Below are 21,596 nucleotides of genomic sequence, written 5' to 3'. Positions count from 1 at the left end.
TATGGCTTGGGAGGCTAAGGCAGGAGGATTGCAAGTTCAAAGCCAGCCTCAGCAACTTAGCAAGGCCCTAAGCAACTTACAGAGCCTCTGTCTCTAAAAAGGGGCTCAGGATGTGGCTCAATGACTGAGTGCTCCTGGATTCAATCCCTGGTGTTAATTAAAAAAAGTTCTTGCTTTTGTCTAAGGGTGTAGTTCAGTGGCACAGAGCTTGCCTAGTATGCACTGGGCCCTGTGTTTGGAAATAAAGGCCTCAAATCAAGAAAAACAGAACAGTAGAACAGTAGCATTGGCAGCCAGAATTTCGGAGAGGATACTGCACACTGTAGGGAAGCAAAGCCTTAACAACTTGAAATTATTTGTACTTAATGATTAAAACCGGTATTTTACCCATTGAAGACCAAGAAAACAGAAGTGACAGATCCCTACAACACAAAAATAGAACCATATGGAACCAAAGAGATGAAAAGAACAAGATTATCTGCAGAAATCAGGGGTCAAATTGAATTAGAGAATGTGGTTCTGCTAGCTAGCAAAAGCTGGTTCCTTATCAAAGAACAAATGGAAAATGGTACCAGAACCCTAACTCCAACATTAGCAATGACAATACTTTCCACAGAGGATTGTGGAGAGTATATACCATAATCTTAACAGATTGTACTGCCCACATTATTTGTTTACATATCTGTCTGAAATGAAAATATGTCAAATTGGTCAATATGAAATGAAATTATTTCTAGTTCTAGGAAAACATCTGCAGCTTGAGCACCCCTAATCTGCAAATTTGAAATTCAAAACTTTTTGATGCTGACATGTCAAAAAGTTTTGGACTTTGGAGCATTTCAGATTTTGAATTTTTGGATTAGAAATTTGGATTTGGAGGCCTCAGCCTCTAGAGTAGCTGGGATGACAGGCATTAAGGTCAGCTCCCCTGTAATTTCTTCAAACTAAAGGTGATATAAACCCACAGTCTCAGGCATGCTAAGCAAGCAATATACCACTGAGCTACACCCCCACCTCCAAGCTAGACTACTTTATCATTTACCTTCCTTACCCCAAACAAGCATCTCTGATCTGAAGAGTATTATTATTTATCAAAATTTATTGGAGATCATCAAAATACTCACCTTTAGATTTTAACAAAATCAAACTCACTTAGGATTTTAAAGGAAGACAATGAATTAATTTTTTCTTAAGGCAAGTAGCAATTTAAGTGGTATTAATCAAACAGGTACCTTTTTTTAAGTAGGAAGAAAATGATCTAACTTACCTGTAACATACCAACAATTTCTACCTTATTGAAAAAGATAAAGGAGTGAAGTGTTGATAACATGTTTTCTTCAAAGACCGAAGGGGTAGGGAGAACCATATCTTGTATATACTGAACTCTGTATGTCTGATGAATTTTTTGTTTCAGCTCAGGATCTGATATGGGAATCACTTCTTTAAATTTGGCTGTTTTTGTTAGAAATTCCCTGTGTTTACGTGGTTGTGATAAAGCAGGATCATATTCTAAACATCCAATGACGTCCATTATACATTCCTCAGAGAACATGACCTCAAAAAGAGCAGTTCGATTCAAGAGGAAGATGCCTTTGATAATTTCATACAAGTGGTGCAGTCCTTCAATATTTTCCAAATCCTCACATACATGAAAAAGCTCTAAGAGCTTCTTAATATAACCCTCATTTTCCAGTGCTAGTGCAAGTTTTTCACGGCGGAGGGGGGAAGGTAAAGATGATGCCACAAGTTCTGCAATTTCCTCAAGGCGACTTAATTCACAAGACGGTAATTCTAAACCTGGTGATGACATATCATCAAATCGCTCCTCTTCAGATTCATCTACAAGGTCCTGAGTGATGTCCACTGAAGGGTCCTTTCCTTGAACCTATGAAGAAGAATTTGTGTAGCTGACAAAACACACACCAGCAAACCTAAACAATATCCTTCAACAAATACAGAGACATTATAAGAAAACCATAACAATAATTTTCAATTTTTAGAATCTTATTTCAAACTTGACACAACTGCCTGCTTTTTCCAAGTTGCTGTCATGGTTTGAATATGATATATCCCTCTAACCTATCAATGCAGAAATATTCAGAGATGAAATGATTAGATTATGAGAGCTGTGACAGAAGTGGTCAATGGTACAGAAGGAGAGTTCCCTGGAAGGTTACATCTCTCTCCTTCTTCTGATTCCCATCCCTCCTCTGATTCCTCTATGCCATGAGGGGAGCAGCTTTCCTCCACTGCACCCTTCCCTCATGATGTGCTACCTCACCTTGGGCCCAGAGTCTGCCAACCATGGGCTGAGACCTTCCTCTAAGTTGTTCTTATTGAGTGTCTGGGCCACAGGAATGAAAATGCTAACTGAAATAGTTACATTTCTCCAAATAACATATACTTTAAATTATTTTCCAAAAAAGACTAGGGAGAGGTCTCAGAAACATTCTTAGTTTGAAGAAATTCAAGTAAATATCAAATATCATACAGAGTGCTGTGATCATAGTACATATATATAACTATAACCAATAAGGAAAACAATGTCCATTCATCTTAGGAAAGGGTCAGAGAGCATAAACAAACTGGCTTTGGACCAAAGTTGGCCAATAATTTCCTACAAATGCTAGATGGTACCCCAAAGATATAACAAAAGCTCAGTAGGATACAAATGCACCTACACAAAAATGAAGCCACAAATGAAGTAAGCTCAACCTATAAGTAGTAGAGCCATCCCCAAGAATATCTCCTAAAAGCTAAGGAACCAAACTGAAAAAGTTCAACTTTCCACATATCCAAACCTATACCTACTTTTTAACCCCTCAGAATCCTAAAACCTGTCATAAATCCCAACTTTGTGTTACTGCAAAAATTCTAATTATAAAAAAATATAAAAAGTAGGCCTTATATGAAATGTATGGCTAAGAGATAACTGTGGATGGATACTGGAAGGGAAGATAGCCTGAAGTATTTGTCTTGAAATACGTTGCAAGTTAAGGTCCAATATGGTCTGGATCTTAACTCTGTGGGGAACACTACTGCAAGAAGGCCAGATACATTCAAGATTTACACCTGGCACAGTTTCAAGCTGGTACTAGTTTGGTTAATTACATAAGTTCTCATTATAGTTTTATGTTCTAATACCAAAGCTATGGCTTTACTCACAGAAAAATGTTTGTGTACCTGGGAACTGAACCCAGGGGCACTTTGTTGCTGAACTACATCTCCAGCCCTTTTTGAGACAGAGTCTCACTAAATTGCCCAGGCTGGTTTTGAACTTGCAATTCTCCTGCCCCAGCCTCTCCAGTTGCTGGGAATACAGGTTTGTAGTATGTGCCCAGTTGATAGGATTGATTAATAAACCAAACTAAAAGGGACAAGAATAATGAGAAAGCCATCGTTCTGAGTTAAGACCTAGTTACTACTACCCAAGAGGGTAACAGAAAAAGGGAGGATTTTTTTTTAGCTATTTTGGTATATAAGGGTGATGAATAGGGGTCAAGAAATAAAGAAACATGTAGGTAAAATGTAATGACTTCCCTGGAATGAGCCAGGATCCAGAAAACGGTACAAACAGAATTCATTTTAAAAATGTGACTGAGAGATGGGCACAAAGGCACACATCTGTAATCTCAGTGACTTGACCAGCTGAGGCAGGAGGATATAAATTCAAGGCTGCCTGTGTGACTTCTCAAAATTTAAAAGGGCTGGGGTATAGTTCAGTGGCAGTGTCGCTGGGTTCAATCTCTGGGACCAAATCAAAACAAAAAAACACGAGTAATTGAGAAACAGCACTTTCAAGATAAACTATATGTAAAAGTTAGGGGGGAAGACCAGAAAAGAACATAAAATACACAGTGGTTCTTTGGTAAGTTACTGCAGAGAAAGAACACAAGTATTCATCTGTGCTCCCAAATAAAAAAAACTGAGACCATATCTCAAAACAAAAACAAAAAGAACAAGGTAAAGATCAAACAATATTTAAAAAAAAAAAATCAGGCACAACAGTTACAGAATGAGCCCAGATTTGAATTAAATATTAGCTCACTAGAAAAATGGTTCAATCCCCAGTACCACAAAAAGAGAGAGGGAAAGGACAAAGAATAAAAGAAAGAAGGCATTTGGATATAAATGTGACACCTTCGCGTTCTAGAGAAGGACAAGGACAGCATCAACAGGCAGGTTTATCTATATTAAAACAACAACAACAAAAACGCAGCTGAGTTCAATATGCAGAAGAAATAAAACTGTACAAGATAAGAAAAAACTGTGCCTTGAGGACACTATATTTTCTATTAAAGGTATGGCTCTTAAACTTCAGGGTGCACCAGAATCACCAAAAGCAGGGCTGACAAAACTAGCCAAATCCCATCCATTTGCATGTAATTTATGGCTATTTTTTTTTTTTTTTTAACACCAGAGATTAAACCCAGGGGTGCTAAATCACGGAGCTACATCCCTAGCCTGTTTTTTTAAAATTTTTTTTAAATTTTGAGATAGGGTCTCTCTAAGTTGCTTAGAGTATGTAAAGCTTAAAATATTTACTACCTTGCCCTTTACATTCTGACCTACAGGGTTTAAGACATCATTATAGGACCCTAGCGTCTGATATAGTAGGTCTGGCCTGTGGGCCACAGTTTCTAGGTCTTACTCCTATACTGGTGAAGACCACATTTTTTTTGGAGGGGGTAGGTACTGTGGATTGAACTCAGGAGCACTCGACCACTGAGCCACATCCCCAGCCTTATTTTGTATTTTATTTAGAAACAGGGTCTCATTGAGTTGCTTAGTGCCTTGCCCTTGCTAAGGCTGGCTGTGAACTCTCGATCCTCCTGCCTCAGCCTCCTGAGCTGCTGGGATTACAGGTAGAGCCGCTGGGATTACAGGTAGAGCCACCGCGATTGGCGAGAACGGCATTTTTGGAGACTCAATTAAAAAAATCTATTGAAGATTATTCTCCAAATGAAATAAGCATGGAAATAGAGAAAACCTCTCTAGGAGGAAATGGCCAAATGAGTCTGTAACAAGAACCAATACATCGAGTCACTTGAGCACTTTAGAAAAAAGAAAAACAAAGAAAAAACCCAAAAACATATTTATAATGATTGTGGAGATTATGTCAAGAGAATGAGGTACCAGAGTAGGGAAAGATAAAGATCAGAAAATATTAAAAAAGAATCAGACACAACAGTTACAGAATGAGCCCAGGTTTGAATTAAATTATGAATCAATTACAAACATTTGCACTTAGAGCAAAGTGAGGGTGACTAGATAGTCAACGGTCATAGAGCTCAAGACCAGTGCAAGGGTGGGCTCGACTTCAAGAGCCACAAGAACAAAGCCTGTCACAATCGCTTGTTTTATTTTTTAGAAAAGATAATTCTAGCTGTGAAACTATCAGTCAAGATGAAACAAATAAACCAGGGAAGAAATGATGGACACGTGAGAGTGCACAAAATGAAGACAAGTGAATGGACCCAAGGTTGACTACCAAGAACAGAATAGACATTAGGGCTAAGAGAAGAATGAGCAGGCCCCATGAGTCTGTTTCTGAAACTAGATGGCATTTACTGAGAGGAGGGGACAGGAGGATAAGTGGATCTAGGTGAGAAGATTGTGCTTGATTTTGGATTGTCAAGTTGGAGATGCTAGTGAACACTCAAAGGGGAGTTCTTCGAGAAGGCAGTAAAATATAAAACTTGAATTTAGCAAAAGTCTGATCAGGGTAGTGTGGTATGGATAAATTACACCTTCTTTAAACCAAGCTTTTCATAGAGATTTAAAAGATCTATCTGAAATTTATTTAAAATTTAGGGTTTTAGCTGAAAGCATTGCAAAAAAAAAAAAAAAACCTTTCAAGAGAGCATATTGATTTTCTATTTTTAAAATTACCTGACATATTTTCTCCCAAATTTCATCACATCCAGCTTTTTCTTGAAAGCTAAGGGCCAAGTCATAATTTTCTGCTTCAGACCACACAATCAGAGTGTCCTTTGGATTAGGGGGAAAAAAAAAGAGTCTGAATGATTAACATACATTACTGCAACTGTTTCAAAGTATAAGGCAAATGAACAAAGCAACAGGAATTCAGAACATCACTCATTTTTATTTTTTGCAACACTGTATTATCAATGTCTTTTTATGCTTAATTTTTACCAAATATGAAAAACAAATGTTTACCTAAGGACAAAGCTTGACCAATATATGAATTTAATGTTCTAAAACATACCAAGAAAACACTACACCAATCTTGTCCTTGCACATCAAGTCACATTTTATGCTCTCATTAAAATGGCCAAAGAGTAAGTCTGAGCATACAATTACTAGAGGCATGTTAGAAGGCTGGGATTAAAACAAAACAACTTGTCTTTTCCCTCAACAGGTGTTCTTTACAAGCTGGGGCATGTGAGGTTCCTGAAGGCCTTGAAATTACTGGCCTACATTTGTAATATGTGATGTGATCATTTATTTGAACAGTTAAACAGTTAAAATTTCACAAAAGTTATATGGTTCATGAAGCAGCATACTCATAGCACCTACCACCTTTTCACTTCTATTCAGGGAGAACTTTATTTTGAGACAGGGTTTTGCTATAGACATCTAAGCTCAAGTAATCCTACTGCCTCAGCATCCTAAGTAGTTGGCACTACAACTACAGACACATGCCACTATGACCAGCTGAGAATTTTTTTTTTAATAGGAAATTTAACAAACAATTCAAGAGGTTTAAGATACAATCTCAGCAAGACACTGCATGTACAATAAATGAGACCATCTTATAATCCCCACAGCCCAAAAAGATCTGTATTAAAAAATTATCGAGTTTAAGATACTCTTTCAAATTTATTGGTAGTAAATAAACATATTAGCAATCACCATTGTTAAAAAGGGTCATTTCATGGAGAAAGGTTTATGAATCATCTTTTTAAAGAAACACTGAATAGCGCTTAGGAGAGTCACTTCAAAATAAAGAAGCCTGAAAAGATATGTAATAGCTATCTTCAAGTTCTGGAGGGACTGTCACTAACTTCAGTTTTTCACGTTAGTTTTTTTCTCTTTTTTTCCAAAGAGAAGAATGTGAGTCCCAGTTAGAGGTAACTGAGTACAATATAAAGAAAAATATTAAATATAACTGTATACAACTTCTCTGTTATAACTTATATATTCAGAATCATTTAAGACTGATGCTTAAATCAGGGTGTAGACAGACACATGTTGTATGTTCATAATTACACTTGACAAATTTAGTAGGTTTTAACAACTAAGAAATAGTTCTGAGCTGGGCATGGTGGCACAAGCCTATAAACCCAGCAGCAACTCAGGAGAGGCTGAGGCCCAAACAACTTAGAAAGACCCTGTCTCAAAATAAAAAAGGCTGTGGATGTGGCTGAGTGATTAAGCACCTCTGGGTCTAATACCAAAAAATAAAAATTAAAAGTTCTTCTGTTTCCTTGAACAGCTGAATGTTCAAATCATTTTATTTATCAAATAACACTCTTCTCAAGAGGTTATATCTTTCCTACTTTGTGTAAGATGTATTTTTACTCTTAAACTGATAAAAACCTCCGAACCATGAATTTAATTATGAAATATTAAAGTCCAATATTCCAGCCTTCAGTTATTCAATCAAACCTAAAAATTTTCTTAAGATCAACAAAATGTTAATAGATCAAACTATCAAGAAGATATTTTATATTATACCAATGTTTTCTGGAGAAATAAAGCACCTCTCAATAAACTTTATTATTAGTTTTCCTATCTACTATCTTGGAATCTAGCAAGTAACAATCTTTAGGCTCATCCAATGAACAAAATACAACTAAATTCCTTCTAGTAGTATTTTAATGGTCACTTTAAAGTGAAGCAAACATTCTACTTATGAACAGGCTGTTAATACTCTTTCTTCTAAAGTAATTATTGTTATTACTACTGAGGATTTAACCCAGGGGCACTTTACCATTGAGATACATCCCCAGTCCTTTTCATTTTGAGACAGAAACCTCACTAAATTGCTAAGGGCCTTCTCGCCTGAGATCCTCTTTGTCTCAGCCTACCAAGTCGCTAAGATAGGATTATAGGCATGCACCGCTGGTGCCCCAGCTTAAAGTAATTATTTTCTCTCTGCATCTTCAAGGCAGCAAAGGAACAGTTTGATTTCACTGGTTTTGTAAAAGTATGTGTGTATGCAGAATAAACACCATTTGATAACAGTGCTAGTAAGTGCTAAGTGAAAATTTATTTTCAGACATTTCTGGCACCTTAGAAGGGCATAAAGGTATATTCAATAGAAGTTACAGTCAAAAATTGTATCAGCACTCTAAGGCCTCTCTGAGGCTATCTACACAGCGTTGCTCTACAGGGAGATACTTCTGTCCATCTGCACTAGTATCTACAACATAAGAAGGAATCTCCACCATTTAGTTATTAGTAGTAGATGGTTTGTCAAATCAGGGGTCACTTTTTTCTTCATGTAAAAACAAGGAAATGGTTACTTTACTTTTAAAAGATTCAGTTGCTAGAATATCAGGAACATGAACTCATCTTGAGACAAGCTTTTAAAAAAATTTTTTAAATTAAGTATGGCTGAAGGTATAGCTCAGTGGTAGAGCATGTGCTTAGCCTAGAGAGGCCCTGGGTTCAATCTCCAGCATTGAAAAATAAATTGCTTTAAACACTATAGAAATTGGCTGAAACTTTATAATTAGATTGGCAAATGTGCTGTAATCTGTTGTGAATTTCTTATTGTAAGAAAACAGATGGTAAATTTCTATTTAATCACCAAACTGAGAGGATAATATACAAGATAAAACACAACATCTTCAAATTTTTACCTGTTGTTTCTGGTATGCAGTATTAGGATTTATTTTGGACTCTAAAAGCAGAGAACCTATGAAAAAGAAAAAAAATAAAAAAACAAACAACAAACAAAACAAAGACATTCCATTATGTTATTGCAAAACATCAAAATTATATTCCCTTATATACATTTCTTTTTTGAACATCAGATGCAACTCACACATAACTTCAGCTAAAGAAAAAATTCAAGCAATATAAATGTAAACATAATAATCTGTAATTTAAGAAATGTATTTTATACATGCTTACTTTTTTTTTGTTTTGCAGTGCTGGGATTGAGTCCAGGGCCTTGTGCATGGCAGGCAGGTGTTCCACCACTGAACTACACTCCCAGCTCCTATATACTTACTTTTCTTTCTTTCTTTCTTTTTTTTTTTGGTGGTGCTGGGGATTAAACCCAGGGTGTTGTGCATGCGAGGCAAGCACTCTACCAACTGAGCTATATCCCCACCTTTATATGCTTACTTTTAACAAAACAGATATGACAATCTGAACAGCAAATTGGATGGTAATAAAAAAAATCTAACAATTTATAGGCAGCACAAGGTGGAGAAAACCGCACAAAACCAGATGATCTAGGCTTATTTTTGAAATTGTTATTCCAACAATTGTACACATTTACGGGGCACAGTAGAATTCCATATGTTATAATGTATAATGATCAAATCAGGCAGTTAGCATTTCTAAGTTTTTTGATTAGTAACTAATAATTAACATTTATATCTCCTTATCATTGCTTTATGTCTGGAGCCTTTGAGCTCTTTTCAGTTGCTCTTGGTGTTAAGTCTGATATACTGTGTGATTGCAAAATATGAAATAAGTTGTAACAGCAATCAGATTCATGACTTCAGACTAAGAATGAAATAAGAAATAATTTGCAAAATTTGATAACATAAAGCATAAGTCACTACCCAAATGCACATCCAAATTATATATCACCTTAGAAAGTCTCATACTTGGGAGATAGTAGAGGATAGGAAAGGTAGCAGAATACAACAGCTACTAATAGGGCATTATGTAAAAATGTAGATGTGTAACCGACGTGATTCTGCAATCTGTATTTGGGGTAAAATTGGGAGTTCAAAACCCACCTGAATCAAATGTATGAAATATGATATGTCAAGAGCTTTGTAATGTTTTGAACAACCAATAAAAAAAAAAAAGTCTCATCCTTCTTTCATTTTTAAAAACATTTTAAAAATTGTAATGCATTCTGTTGTCATATATAACAAATTAAAATAAAAGATTAAAAAAAAGTAAAAAAAGCTTTTTTTTTTAGTTGTTGATGGACCTTAATTTTTATTATTTATTTATTTATATATATGTTGTGCTGAGAATTGAATGCAGTGCCTCACCCATGCCAGGTAAGCACTCCACTACTGAGCCACAACTCCAGCCCTTTCATTTTTATTCTTTCTTTCCTCATGGGGGAGGGGGCGCACAGGGGAGATACAGGGCCTTGCTATGTTGTTCAGACTGGTCCGGAACTCATGGGCTCAAACATGAGTTCCTGCCTCATTCTCCCAAATAGCTGGGAATACAGCTATGTGCCACCATATCTGAATAATATTACTATTTCTTTTTAATGGTACTGAGGATCAAACCCAGGGATGTTCTGCCACTGTGCTATATCCCCAGTCCTTTTTATTTTGAGACAGGGTCTCACTAAGTTGCTGAGACTGGGCGGGAACTTGCAATCCTCCTGCCTCAGTGTCCCAAGTAGTTGGGATTACAGATGTGCACCACTGAACCTGGCTCAGTATTTCTTTTTCTTAACAGAACTACCCAAAACAAAACAACGAAAAAGAAACAATAGCAAGGAACTGCTATTCTTCTCCATCTTCAAATAATCAATTTATTCCTTACAGTAAATTTAACCCATACATTTCTGTTTTCACCCCGACAGTGGAAGACTCATAATATCTAGAAAATAACTACTGCTTTATGAGAAAAAGCAAATTTTGACACTTGAATCATACCCACCTTTTCATCAACCAGTTCTAGTTTATTCCAGAACATAAAACCTAAAGACAAGTTCTGGCCCAAAATGCTTAAGCAGCAACAGTTTTCTCTGCAGCTGTCTCTCATACAGTGCTTTTGTTTTTTCTCATGTTACACTTAACAGTTGCTTTACCCATTCCAAAGAGTGGCTATATAATTGAGAAGAATCAGTTGCCTTAACATTTCCAAACTTGCCTTCCAGCTAAAACTAATTTATTAATTTTATGATGCTGCCGAATATTAGTGATTTACTACTATTTACTATTTGCTAAAAACAGTGCTGTTAGATACTAAGTACAGTAAAATACCAGCATGTATCAAATTGTGATGATTCAATTTGAGTGTGCTGTGCACAGAAACAGTTTCCCACTTCCCACAATTTCTCCCACCAACTCTGACACAGGTGACCCAATTAACCCAAAATCTGTATTATCCTGTCTGTACTTAAAATAACTGAATGTTTTAAGTAATCCCCCCCTACACACACACACTGGTACCCTCAGAGCTCCACTTACTTAGGTTCTTTATTCTTTCTTCTTCTCCCCCTTTCCCACAACTATTTTTGGCAGGAATTTCTGCATTTAAGGAAAAACTGTTTTAATCTTCCCTTTTCCATTTGGGGGGAGGGTACAGGGATTGAAATCAGGGGTACCTCACTACTGAGCCACATCCCCAGCCCTATTTTGTATTTTATTTAGAGACATGGTTTCACCGAGTTGCTTAGTGCCTCGCCTTTGCTGAGGATGGCTTTGAAACCCTCCTGCCTCAGCCTCCCCCCCCAAGATGCTGAGGTTATAAGTTTGCTCCATGGCACCTGGCTCCCTTTTCTAAATTTTGCCAGATTAATTAAAGCAAAACTTCCACTGCTTTTTCAACTCTCTTTATATACAATTACCAGATTTTTAGCTTTGTGATTATGAAGAACTGTAAGATACATTCATAACATGAAAAAGCTGCAGGTAAATTAACAGAATGTATAGAGGCTGAGGGTTTTATTTACTCAGTGGTAAATAAAACATACATTTATTAGCCTATAAGAGGCCCTAGGTTCAATCTCCAGCACCATACACACAAAAAACAAAATACAAAACTAAAAGCCTTCCACTATCTTTGTGAAGTGCTGTTTGAACTATTAAAACAAAAACTTATTCTACTGTTATCTATTATCATCAACCATAGCCACGTGTGTAACTTCAGCTACCTGGTAGGCTGAGGGAAGACTGACAGTTCAACCCCAGCTGGGTAACTCAGCAAGACCTTATCTATAAATAAATAAATAAATAAATAAGACTGGGTTCAATCCCTAGCACCCCAAACAATCAAACTAACAAACAAAAATTATACCAGAGACTTGCAGATCAAACTTAAACTTTTCAAAGATAGTCAGAGAATACACGTAATTATACTTTAAACACAACTTTCTTAAAAAACATATTCCAGTAAAACCTATTCTGAAATATAACTCAATCCTCAAAAACAATCCATCTGTAGAAAACCACATAAGTAAAAATACAGTGAATAAAAGAACTAGGTTATTTGGTAAATTTTATTTTAGAAGACATAAGAGGCCTAGTGGCATAGACTCAAACTGAATATCCTCTTTTTAAGTATAAAAACTACACAAAAATTCACTTATCGAAAATAAAAATTTGGATCTCCTTTGAAAAATGATGTAAACTGTACATCATTCAAATTTAGAACTTGTAATAGTTGACACTGCAAACAATGTCATCAAGAGAATGGGAAAAAATATTTGCAAATCATACTGATAAAGCACTCACATCCAGAATATCTATGAATTCTTCCAACTCAATAATAAAGACAACACAATTAAAAAGTGGGCAATGCACTTGATAGACATTTCTCCAAAAAAGATATATAGAAAATAAAAAAAGCATAGGAAAAGATGATCAATAGCACAATCATTAGGAAAATACAAATCAAAACCATAAATGAGGTACTATTTCATCCTCACTAGTACTCTATAATGGAAGAGGGACAATAACAAGTGTTGGCAACAATGTAGAGAAATTACAACCCCATACTTGTTAAAAGATAAAATGAACCAATTAGGTAGCTACTCAAAAAGTTAAGTAAGGGGGGTTGGGGGTACAGCTCAGTGGTAGAGCATATGTTCAGAATGCTAGATCATGAGACCATAACCCTCGGTTCAAATCCCTAACACTCCTTCCCTACCAAAAAAAAAAAAAAAAAAAAACGTTTATCAGTTATTCAGCAACTCCACTCCTAGTTATACAACAAAGAACATGCCTACACAAAAGCATACAATGTATATATATATATATATATCAGGATTTTTCATAACAGTAAATAATGGAAGCAATCCAAATATCCATCAACTGATGATGAATGGAAAAATAAAATGTGGTATGTCCACCCAATGAAATAGTATATACAAAGTATATGAAATTCTGACACATTACATGAACCTTGAAAACATGCTAACTGAAAGAAACCAGTCACAAAAGACCACATATTCTATGAATGCGTTTATATGAAATGTCCAGAATAGGTAAAATCATACAGATTAGAAGAGACATTAGTGGTTGTTGAGGGCTAAAGGGAAATGGAAATGGATAGCGATAGCAAACGGGAACGTGATTTCTTCTGGAGGGGATAAAATGCCCTAAAATTAGATTGTAGTGATGCATACAAGCTAGTGGATATACAAAAACAACAAAAAAGAACCATATATTTTGAATGTTTAAATTATTAAGTACATAAAAACTGCTTTAGGGGCTGGGATTGTGGCTCAGTGGTAGAGTGCTCGCCTTAGCACGGGCGGGACCCGGGTTCGATCCTAAGCACCACATAAAAATAAAGGCATTGTGTTGTGTCCATCTACACCTAGTTAAAAAAAAGAAAAAAAAAAAAAAAACTGCTTTAAATACTGTAAAAGCAGGCTTCTAGAATGCTGGTTATGTTCTGTTACGTGCTGGTTATTTTGTGAAAGTTCATCATTTCAAACACATAATTTGCAAATCTTTTTGCAAAACCTTTTTGATATATTGTACTTTTAAAACTTTAAAGGTTTAAGACAAGAGGTCAACAACACATGGCACAAAGGACTATCACCTCAAGCTGTGCTTTCAAGAAATGCATGCATGGGCAGGGCACCACTGGCTTCTTTATGCTTCCAAGTTTTGCAGTCTGGCCAGATGATATGCAAGGGTCCTGTCCAGGGATGGAATGACCTTGGCAAGGGTATGTAGGAAGTGGAGGGCTAGCATGTGTGACCTAGTGCAGGAGTGGTGTTGGACCAGTACATAACTCATCCTAAGAGGACCAAGACCACTAGGATAAAGATTAACTTAAGAAATGACTATAACATATTTTGTTATGACACTAAGTAGATTTTCCTACAAAGGAAAAAGATGTCCATTATGTCATAATATTGTTGACAATTCTAAGAAGGTTACAGATGAATGTTGAAACAATTACAACTAAAGAAAAAACATAATGCTACTGAAGTTCCTGTTCTGATTGTAGAATATAAGTACTGTAACATGGGAGGAGAATGGCATAATAAATCCCATGGTTCTGCTTGCAATCTTTACTCAAAGGTAAATTTAAATTGAGGCAGAGCTGGGTGCAGTAGAACATGCCTATAATTTCTCAGCTACTTAGAAGGCTGAGGCAGGAGGATCAAGTTTGAGACCAGTCTAGGCAACTTTAAATAAAAATAGTGGCAGAACCTGAATTTACGGTCAAGGAAGTATGAGAATTTATTTGACAAGCTCCAACACAGCATCCCTGTGTTCATATTTTCAGCGGGTATCAGTGATGTACCAGAGGAAGTTACCTGTCCAGCTGGTATTTGTCATTCAAATGTCAAAGTGGAATCCAACTTAATGGACTTTGATGAAAGAGGGGTACTTAAAGGATTAACAGAAATAATCTATGCACTTAACAAACATGGTGGTACCTTGAAGAATTTAAAAATTTTAGTGAATTAGATGATAGCAACATAATTGTGCTGGAAGACTTCCAAGGAGATTTAAGAATGGTAGATGGAAGAGTCAATGTTGAACCTGAAAACTGGATACCTACATAAGAGTGGATGTAGAGCTTGTAGAAAAGTACACGACTTTTATGATATTTAGTAAAAGATTAATCATTAGAAAGGTGCACCTCTCCCATGGGTGCAACTGATGCAATAATTGCTCATCTGTTCATTTTTCTGAAAAGACTCTTATTTGTAATATACCCCATTTTATAATTTATATTTTCAGACATGTTGAATCCATTAATGGGAAGCTTCTTTTTCTCTATTTCTCAACACACTTATATATGAATGACAGATTTAAAAAACTTAAGGCCAAACCAGAAAAATAATCCCTCATTTTCCCAACATGATATTTGTAGTTTAAAGTTGTCAGGCAGTTTTTAAAGAGTCTTTTAATACTGTGGGAAAGTCAGTAGAAGGTTGAAAAGTTTTATTAAAAAACAGTGAAATAATGTACATAATTAACCGGTACATTTACAATTTGGGTGAATTACACTGATGGTATCACTATGTCCTAAAACTGTGTTATGTTTGGTTATTTTTTCTGGGTAAAAATCAGCATTTACCAGAAAAGACTGGCACTTGTCGTTTAAAAAACACCCAAAGACCTGCCACTGATCATTACAAGATGTTATAATTTGAAGCACTCGTAATAAATATCATAGGAAAAAGAGGAAAGAAACACACACCTGACTTTGCAGCTAGTACTAAAAACAAAAATGCTATGACTAGCAATGCTTTGACTTTGTGAGCTACCTAATCCCTATTAGCAATTATTTTAAGTACCAGTTCCTTTTGCATTTTCTTCAGAAAACTTTCTCAGTAGTGTTACAGGGTCAGTATAATTAGAAAGGAAAACATTACAAGTTGAAAGTGTAAAGTGTTCCCTCCCAAAGCCCTGGCTAACACAAGAACATACTAGAAGCTTCTGGTGGTGTAATTTTTTTCTGGATAATTCAGGATGTTAGAGGAAAGTACCTCTCCAGAAACCCATTTCAGCCATCTCCCATAGCTTTGGTCTAAGTTATCACTTCAGGAAGTTCAATTCTGGTCTCCAATACCATACCCTGTCTTAGAGATAAGGAGGTTGAAGCATGGGAAACACTCAAGTCTGGGAGCCAAGTAAGCTAACAAGACACATTACTAGTTTTATTCCTAGTTATCTAATGGGTATTTCTTCTGCCATCTACTAGTCCTTATTGGGTCAAGTTATGAGCACCTCTCTAATCAACTGAAAAAGCGTTACTATGTATTAACACAATCCTTCCTCCCTTAAGTTTACTTCTATCAGTTATGATAGCTACAATACTAGGAATACTAATTCTATCCTAGTAGTACGGATATGAACGAGGATATAGAGTTCAACTTTAGTCAGAGGTATCTGCCACACCAACGGGGAAAATTAGCAGTATGAGCCTTAGTAGAAAAAAAGATAGGATTCTCACCAAGAGTAACAAACACATGCTTGTGATAGGGGTATGCCCAATGTAACTTAATAAATGAAGCATACATTCAAGACCTACCCATCTCCCTACCCCAACTCATTTGAAAAACACACCTATCATCTCCAAGGAAGAAGATGCCTTATCTCCCAAGAGATAACTTGCACACACACACACACCCAACCCCCACTCTTTCTACACATCTAAGAGAGTCAGAATTATCAGAGAAAGAATACTCTACAGAAACTCCAATCCTGCCAGGCAGGATAACAACAACAATCATCATCATCATCATCATCATCATCATCATCTTAGTGACTCAGAAGGCTGATACAGGAGAGTTACAAGTTCAAAGCCAGCTTTGGCAACTTAGTAGGACCCTGTCTCAAAATTTAGGGGTGGAGGGAAAGCGGAGGTGGGGCTGGGAAAGTAGCTCAGTGGTAGAACACATCCCTGGATTCAATCCCCAGTACACACAAACTCCAATATCAAGACTGGAGAAGGCTCTCCCCACTCAAAGATTAGGAAGGAAATAGAGATAAAGCAAAATCAAGAGAATGAGGGCTGGATTGTGGCTCAGTGGTAGACTGCTTTCCTTGCATATGTGGGCACTGGGTTTGATCCTCAGCAGCACATAAACAAACAAACAAATAAAATAAAGGTATTGTGTCCATCTATAATTAAAACTAAAATAATAATAATAATAGAATGATCAAACAGGTGTCCTTAATTCTCATTCAATATTTCCATGACTGAAAATTAGCCCAATCTTTAGCCATTTATCTTTACCATTTATCTTTGGTCCAAGAAGTCTTCTAGGCAATTACCCTATATGTTTGAATAAGCACCAAAAAGATGAATGAAGATTTCATCAGCACTGTTTGTAAAGGCAAGACAACAACCACCACCAGATTCTTTATACCACCTGTTCTCAAAGCACGATCTGGAGACACTAGAGGTTCTGGAAACTCAAACTATTTTCATAATGATACTAAGAGGTTACTTGCCTTTTTTACTCAATTCTTTTACAAGGCTTACAGAATAGACAGAATACAGAAGCAGATGAGAATAATGTTTTTTTAAAAAATTCAACTAGATGTCAAAGATTTGTTTAAAAAAAAAAGACTCACTAAATTGTTTTACAAAAGTTACTTTTCTTAAAAACGTTATTTTTAAAAATATGTAATATTAAAGAAAACTATGTTTAGGTTAATTGTTTCCAGCAAAGTCTCAGTTTTAATTTCTAAATGACTGGTATCAATAGCTACAACCTAAATGAAAGAGTGCACAAATGCATTCTGAGGGGAAAAGTTTGAGAAATACTATCAACAGGGTATATGTGAGTTAAATACATATGTGGAATACTATGCCCCCTGCCCTTTGAGGGGGTACTGAAGATTGAACCCAGAGCTTGCAAAAGATAGGCAAATGCTCTACCACTGAGCTATATCCCAGGTCTTTTTAACATTTTTTGTTGTTGTTTTGAGACAGACTGTCTTGAACTTGTGATCTTCCTGAATCAGTAACCTAAGTAGCTAGGAATAAAGGTATGTACTACTGTACCCAGTATATGCTTCTTTTAAATGACACAATCTGTATATCCTGACTCAAACACATGCCCAAAATATGATAATGGAGGTCTATATACTCAGAGTGTTACTAAAACAACTGCAGGTTATATTATACTGTTAGCAAGAAAAAATAGTACAACCATGTGTATCAATAATTAGGCCATTAAAAATGTTTCCTCTTTGCTTCCTAACATCTTGGTTCCTCCCATAAAATGAAATGTGAGGGCCTTTCTTGAAACTGGTTGCCAACCCCCAGTAAAACAAAACAAAACACTTGTGTGTGCACAGTGAGGTGTAATTTACAAAGGTCTCAGAGAAATAAAAAATAGTTGCTACAGCAACTATTTTAGACTGGAAAGACTTTACAAAAAAAAAGAAAAAAAAAATCTAGCTGGGCATGGTGGTGCACATTTATAATCCCAGCTACTCAGGAGATTGGGACAAGAGGATCACAAATTCAAGGCCAGCCTCAGCAACTTAGTGAGGCCCTAAGTCTAAGCTACTTAGACTCTGTCTCAAAATAAATAAATAAAATTAAATAAAAGACTGGGAACATAGCTCAGTGGTAAAACTCTGGGTTCAATCTCAAAATTAATAGTTGAAAATTTATACTGAAGTGCCTATTTAGTAATAATCAGCCCTCAATACTTAGGGGTTTCAGCACATATACTATTACTGTTGTACAGCAGGAAAATGAGGAAATGATAATAGTGATCCAGAAACACATTACAAGTGAAAGGTTACCAACATAGGTTCAACATACTGTTTAGAAAAAGCATATATTTAGTAAACATTCCATGAAAACTGTCGACATTTAAAATTTCCAGTATGCAATTTTATTTAGCTAGAAAACTCATTTATATAGATCTCATATCCTTTCACTAGAAAAATAAGTTAGTATAGAGTGTGCCTATAATTTTTATGGCTCCCTCTTTAATATCAACCAACCAGTCAATCAAATTCAGGGAGTCTGGGAGTATCTGGGGTTGAACTTTGATCCTGCATTAGTTTTAACTTGGATAAATACTGAAGGATTCAATGAATAACTCCAACTGTCACTCCTAAGCAAGCAGCTCAACCTATCAGCTTCCCCAGAATACTGACCTCTCACGAATATACAAAGCAAAGGGCAAGGATTAGGTACTATGCTTCAACAGTGGGAAGAAAGCACCAGCCATCAAAAATGAGTTAATGGGGCCTGGTGCGGTGTGCACACCGGTAATCCCAGCTGCTGGGGAAGCTGAGGCAGGAGAATCATGAGTTCAAGACAGCCTCAGCAAATTCGAGGTGCTAAGCAACTCAGTGAGACCCTGTCTTTAAATAAAACACAAAATAAGGCTGGGATGTGGCTCAGTGGTTGAGTGTCCCTGAGTTCAATCCCTGGTGGTGGTGGGAGACCGAGATAATGGGGCTGGTGGATACTCAATAGTACAGCACTTGCCTACCATTTACAGGACTCTTGAGTTCCATTCCCAGCAACACAAAAAGAAACAAACAAATAACAGAGCCTAAAAATATCACCTGGGTGGGAGACTAATGTAGGCTTTAAAGCTATTTTGGTTCTGTTCTGTGTTATAAAACCCCTTTTTCTGATATTTGGTTGCTGTTTGTTGCAGTGCTGTGGATAGAACCCAGGGCCTAGTGCACACTAGGCAAGTGAGCCCTGTCACCAGCCCTGATTTTTTTTTTTTTTTCAGGCTCATATTTAAAATAATGGCAGTTAAAAACTGAAAAGAGGCTGGGCGAGAGGGTACGTACCCAGGACTCAGGAGGATCCCAATTTTGAGGCTAGTCTCAGCAAATAGTGAGGCCCCCACAAAAAAATGAAGCAAAAAAAAAAAAAAAAAAAAATGCTGGGGATATAGCTCAGTAGCAGAGAGTCTTTTGGATTAAGCTGCCACAACACAAACGCCATCAGCCACACTTCATAAATGATGTCTTTCAAACTTCCATTATCACATGCAACAGATAAGTAAGCTTTTGGTTATCCTAGGACAATTTTCAATAAAGCTGGTGTACATGAGGAAAAAAATATTTAAGTAACCATTTCAAAGTGAAATACTTTCCCCAGTAGTGGCAGGAGCTCTTCTTAGTAACTAAGTATACATTTGGAATGCAAGATACTATACTATACTTACTCAGAGGAACAGCAATGAAAAAAATGCTGATGCTACCCACTAAAGCAGAGAAAAAATAAAAAAGACTTCTCCATCAAAAGTGTTCTGACCTTCCGTTCTAATTATAGTAGGGGTAGAAGCAGACCCACCTACAATCAAGACAGAGCTCTGTAATGTTCTATCAAGAGACAGCAGCACAAGCTTCTAGTGTTACCATTAGCAAGCATTTCTACTTTGAATATTTCCCCCATGTCTCACTTTTTTCTTGCCTCAAATAGTAAAAATTTAATCTGTTTAATTCTTGAGGCAAGTAAAATCAGATAAAATTATTTCAAAATTAAAACAGTTTACAAAACATAAGGTAAAAACCAAATGGGGGTGGGGGGGTCTAGGATTTAAGTGGCAGAGCGCCTGCCTAGCACAAGCAAGGTCCTGAGTTCAGTCCTCCACCATGAAGAAAACAAAACAACAGCAACAAAACCCCTACCATTCTCAAAGTTGGGCATGTGGCATGTGCCTGTAGTCAGAGCTACTTGGAGACGGAGGTGGGAGACTCACTTGGGCCCAGGCTTCCACACTAGCCTGGGCAATGAAGCAATACTTTAATCTCAAAAAACAAAAAAATTAAAAAAACAACACTTTTCTTGATGTTAATCAGGTAATCCAGAATAAAAAGCATGGATATGATTTTATGTCAAAAGACATCCTTAAGGAGTTGTAGGTGTAGCCCAGTGTTGGAGTGCCTGCTTGGCATGTGCTAGGCTGTGGGTTCAATCCCAACACCACTCACACAGACATCCTTTGGGTGAGCATGGTGGTGCATGCCTGTAATTCTAATAACTCAGGAGACTGAGGCAGGAGGATCATAAGTTCAATGCCAGCTTCAGCAACTTAGCAAGACCCAGTCTCAAAATAGAAAATAAAAAAAGGACCGGAAATATAGCTCAGTGGTAAAGTGGCCCTGAGTTTAATCCCCAGTATCAACCCTCCCCCAAAACCTGCTAGGAATAAAGTATTTATTTACTTAGTGGTACTAGGGATTAAACCAGGGGCACTTTACCAATGAGCCAACCTGTATTTTTGTTGTTTGTTTGCTTTTATTTTTTATTTTTTGGACACAGGATCATGCTAAATTGCCCAATCTGACCTTAAACTTGTGAACCTCCTCCCTCAGCCTCCCAAACTGCTGGGATTACAGGCATATGCCACCACTGGCTTACATATTTTTGAGTTTAAAGAAACAGACTGAAAATCTTTAGAATTGTGGGAAAATATGAATAAATTAGCATTTATACAGTTAATTCATTTGAGCTTTATTTTGTAAACGTTTCATTAAAAAGAAAAAAACAAAACACCATAATACAATTAGTAGTTCCAGCCCAAGCATGGAAAAACTCAATAATTTTAAGTTTCTATTGGATAAATGACTCATTTATGGAAAATCAGAAATACTTCCCATTTTGCTCATCATAATAAAAAATTCTCACATATCCTCTAGTGGAGAACAGGGGAAGCACATGATAATGGTTGACCCAACCTAGCAGTCAACACAGTTAACTTTTGCATGTAGCTCAGAGACATT

At 36.5% G+C, this 21,596-nt stretch overlaps 1 protein-coding gene and 1 pseudogene across 2 annotated transcripts in view; one reads left to right on the top strand and one right to left on the bottom strand.

Moving 5' to 3' along the window:
- The window catches only part of Ppp4r3a (protein phosphatase 4 regulatory subunit 3A), a 43,163-nt gene that overhangs the window by 17,541 nt on the left and 4,026 nt on the right, over positions 1–21,596 (bottom strand). For both annotated transcript variants that reach the window (XM_027931510.2, XM_027931511.2), the window contains exons 2-4: positions 8,832–8,887; positions 5,893–5,991; positions 1,268–1,885 (exon numbers count right to left, since the gene is read on the bottom strand). In XM_027931510.2, the coding sequence (XP_027787311.1) occupies positions 1,268–1,885; positions 5,893–5,991; positions 8,832–8,887 (773 nt within the window). The remainder of the gene's footprint in view (positions 1–1,267; positions 1,886–5,892; positions 5,992–8,831; positions 8,888–21,596) is intronic.
- Positions 14,197–14,981, top strand: LOC139704800 (cytosolic 5'-nucleotidase 3A pseudogene; annotated as a pseudogene).

The sequence above is a fragment of the Marmota flaviventris genome, chromosome 2 (assembly GCF_047511675.1).
Source record: "Marmota flaviventris isolate mMarFla1 chromosome 2, mMarFla1.hap1, whole genome shotgun sequence".
NCBI lineage: Eukaryota > Metazoa > Chordata > Mammalia > Rodentia > Sciuridae > Marmota > Marmota flaviventris.
This window is presented reverse-complemented; position numbering and strand designations above follow the sequence as displayed.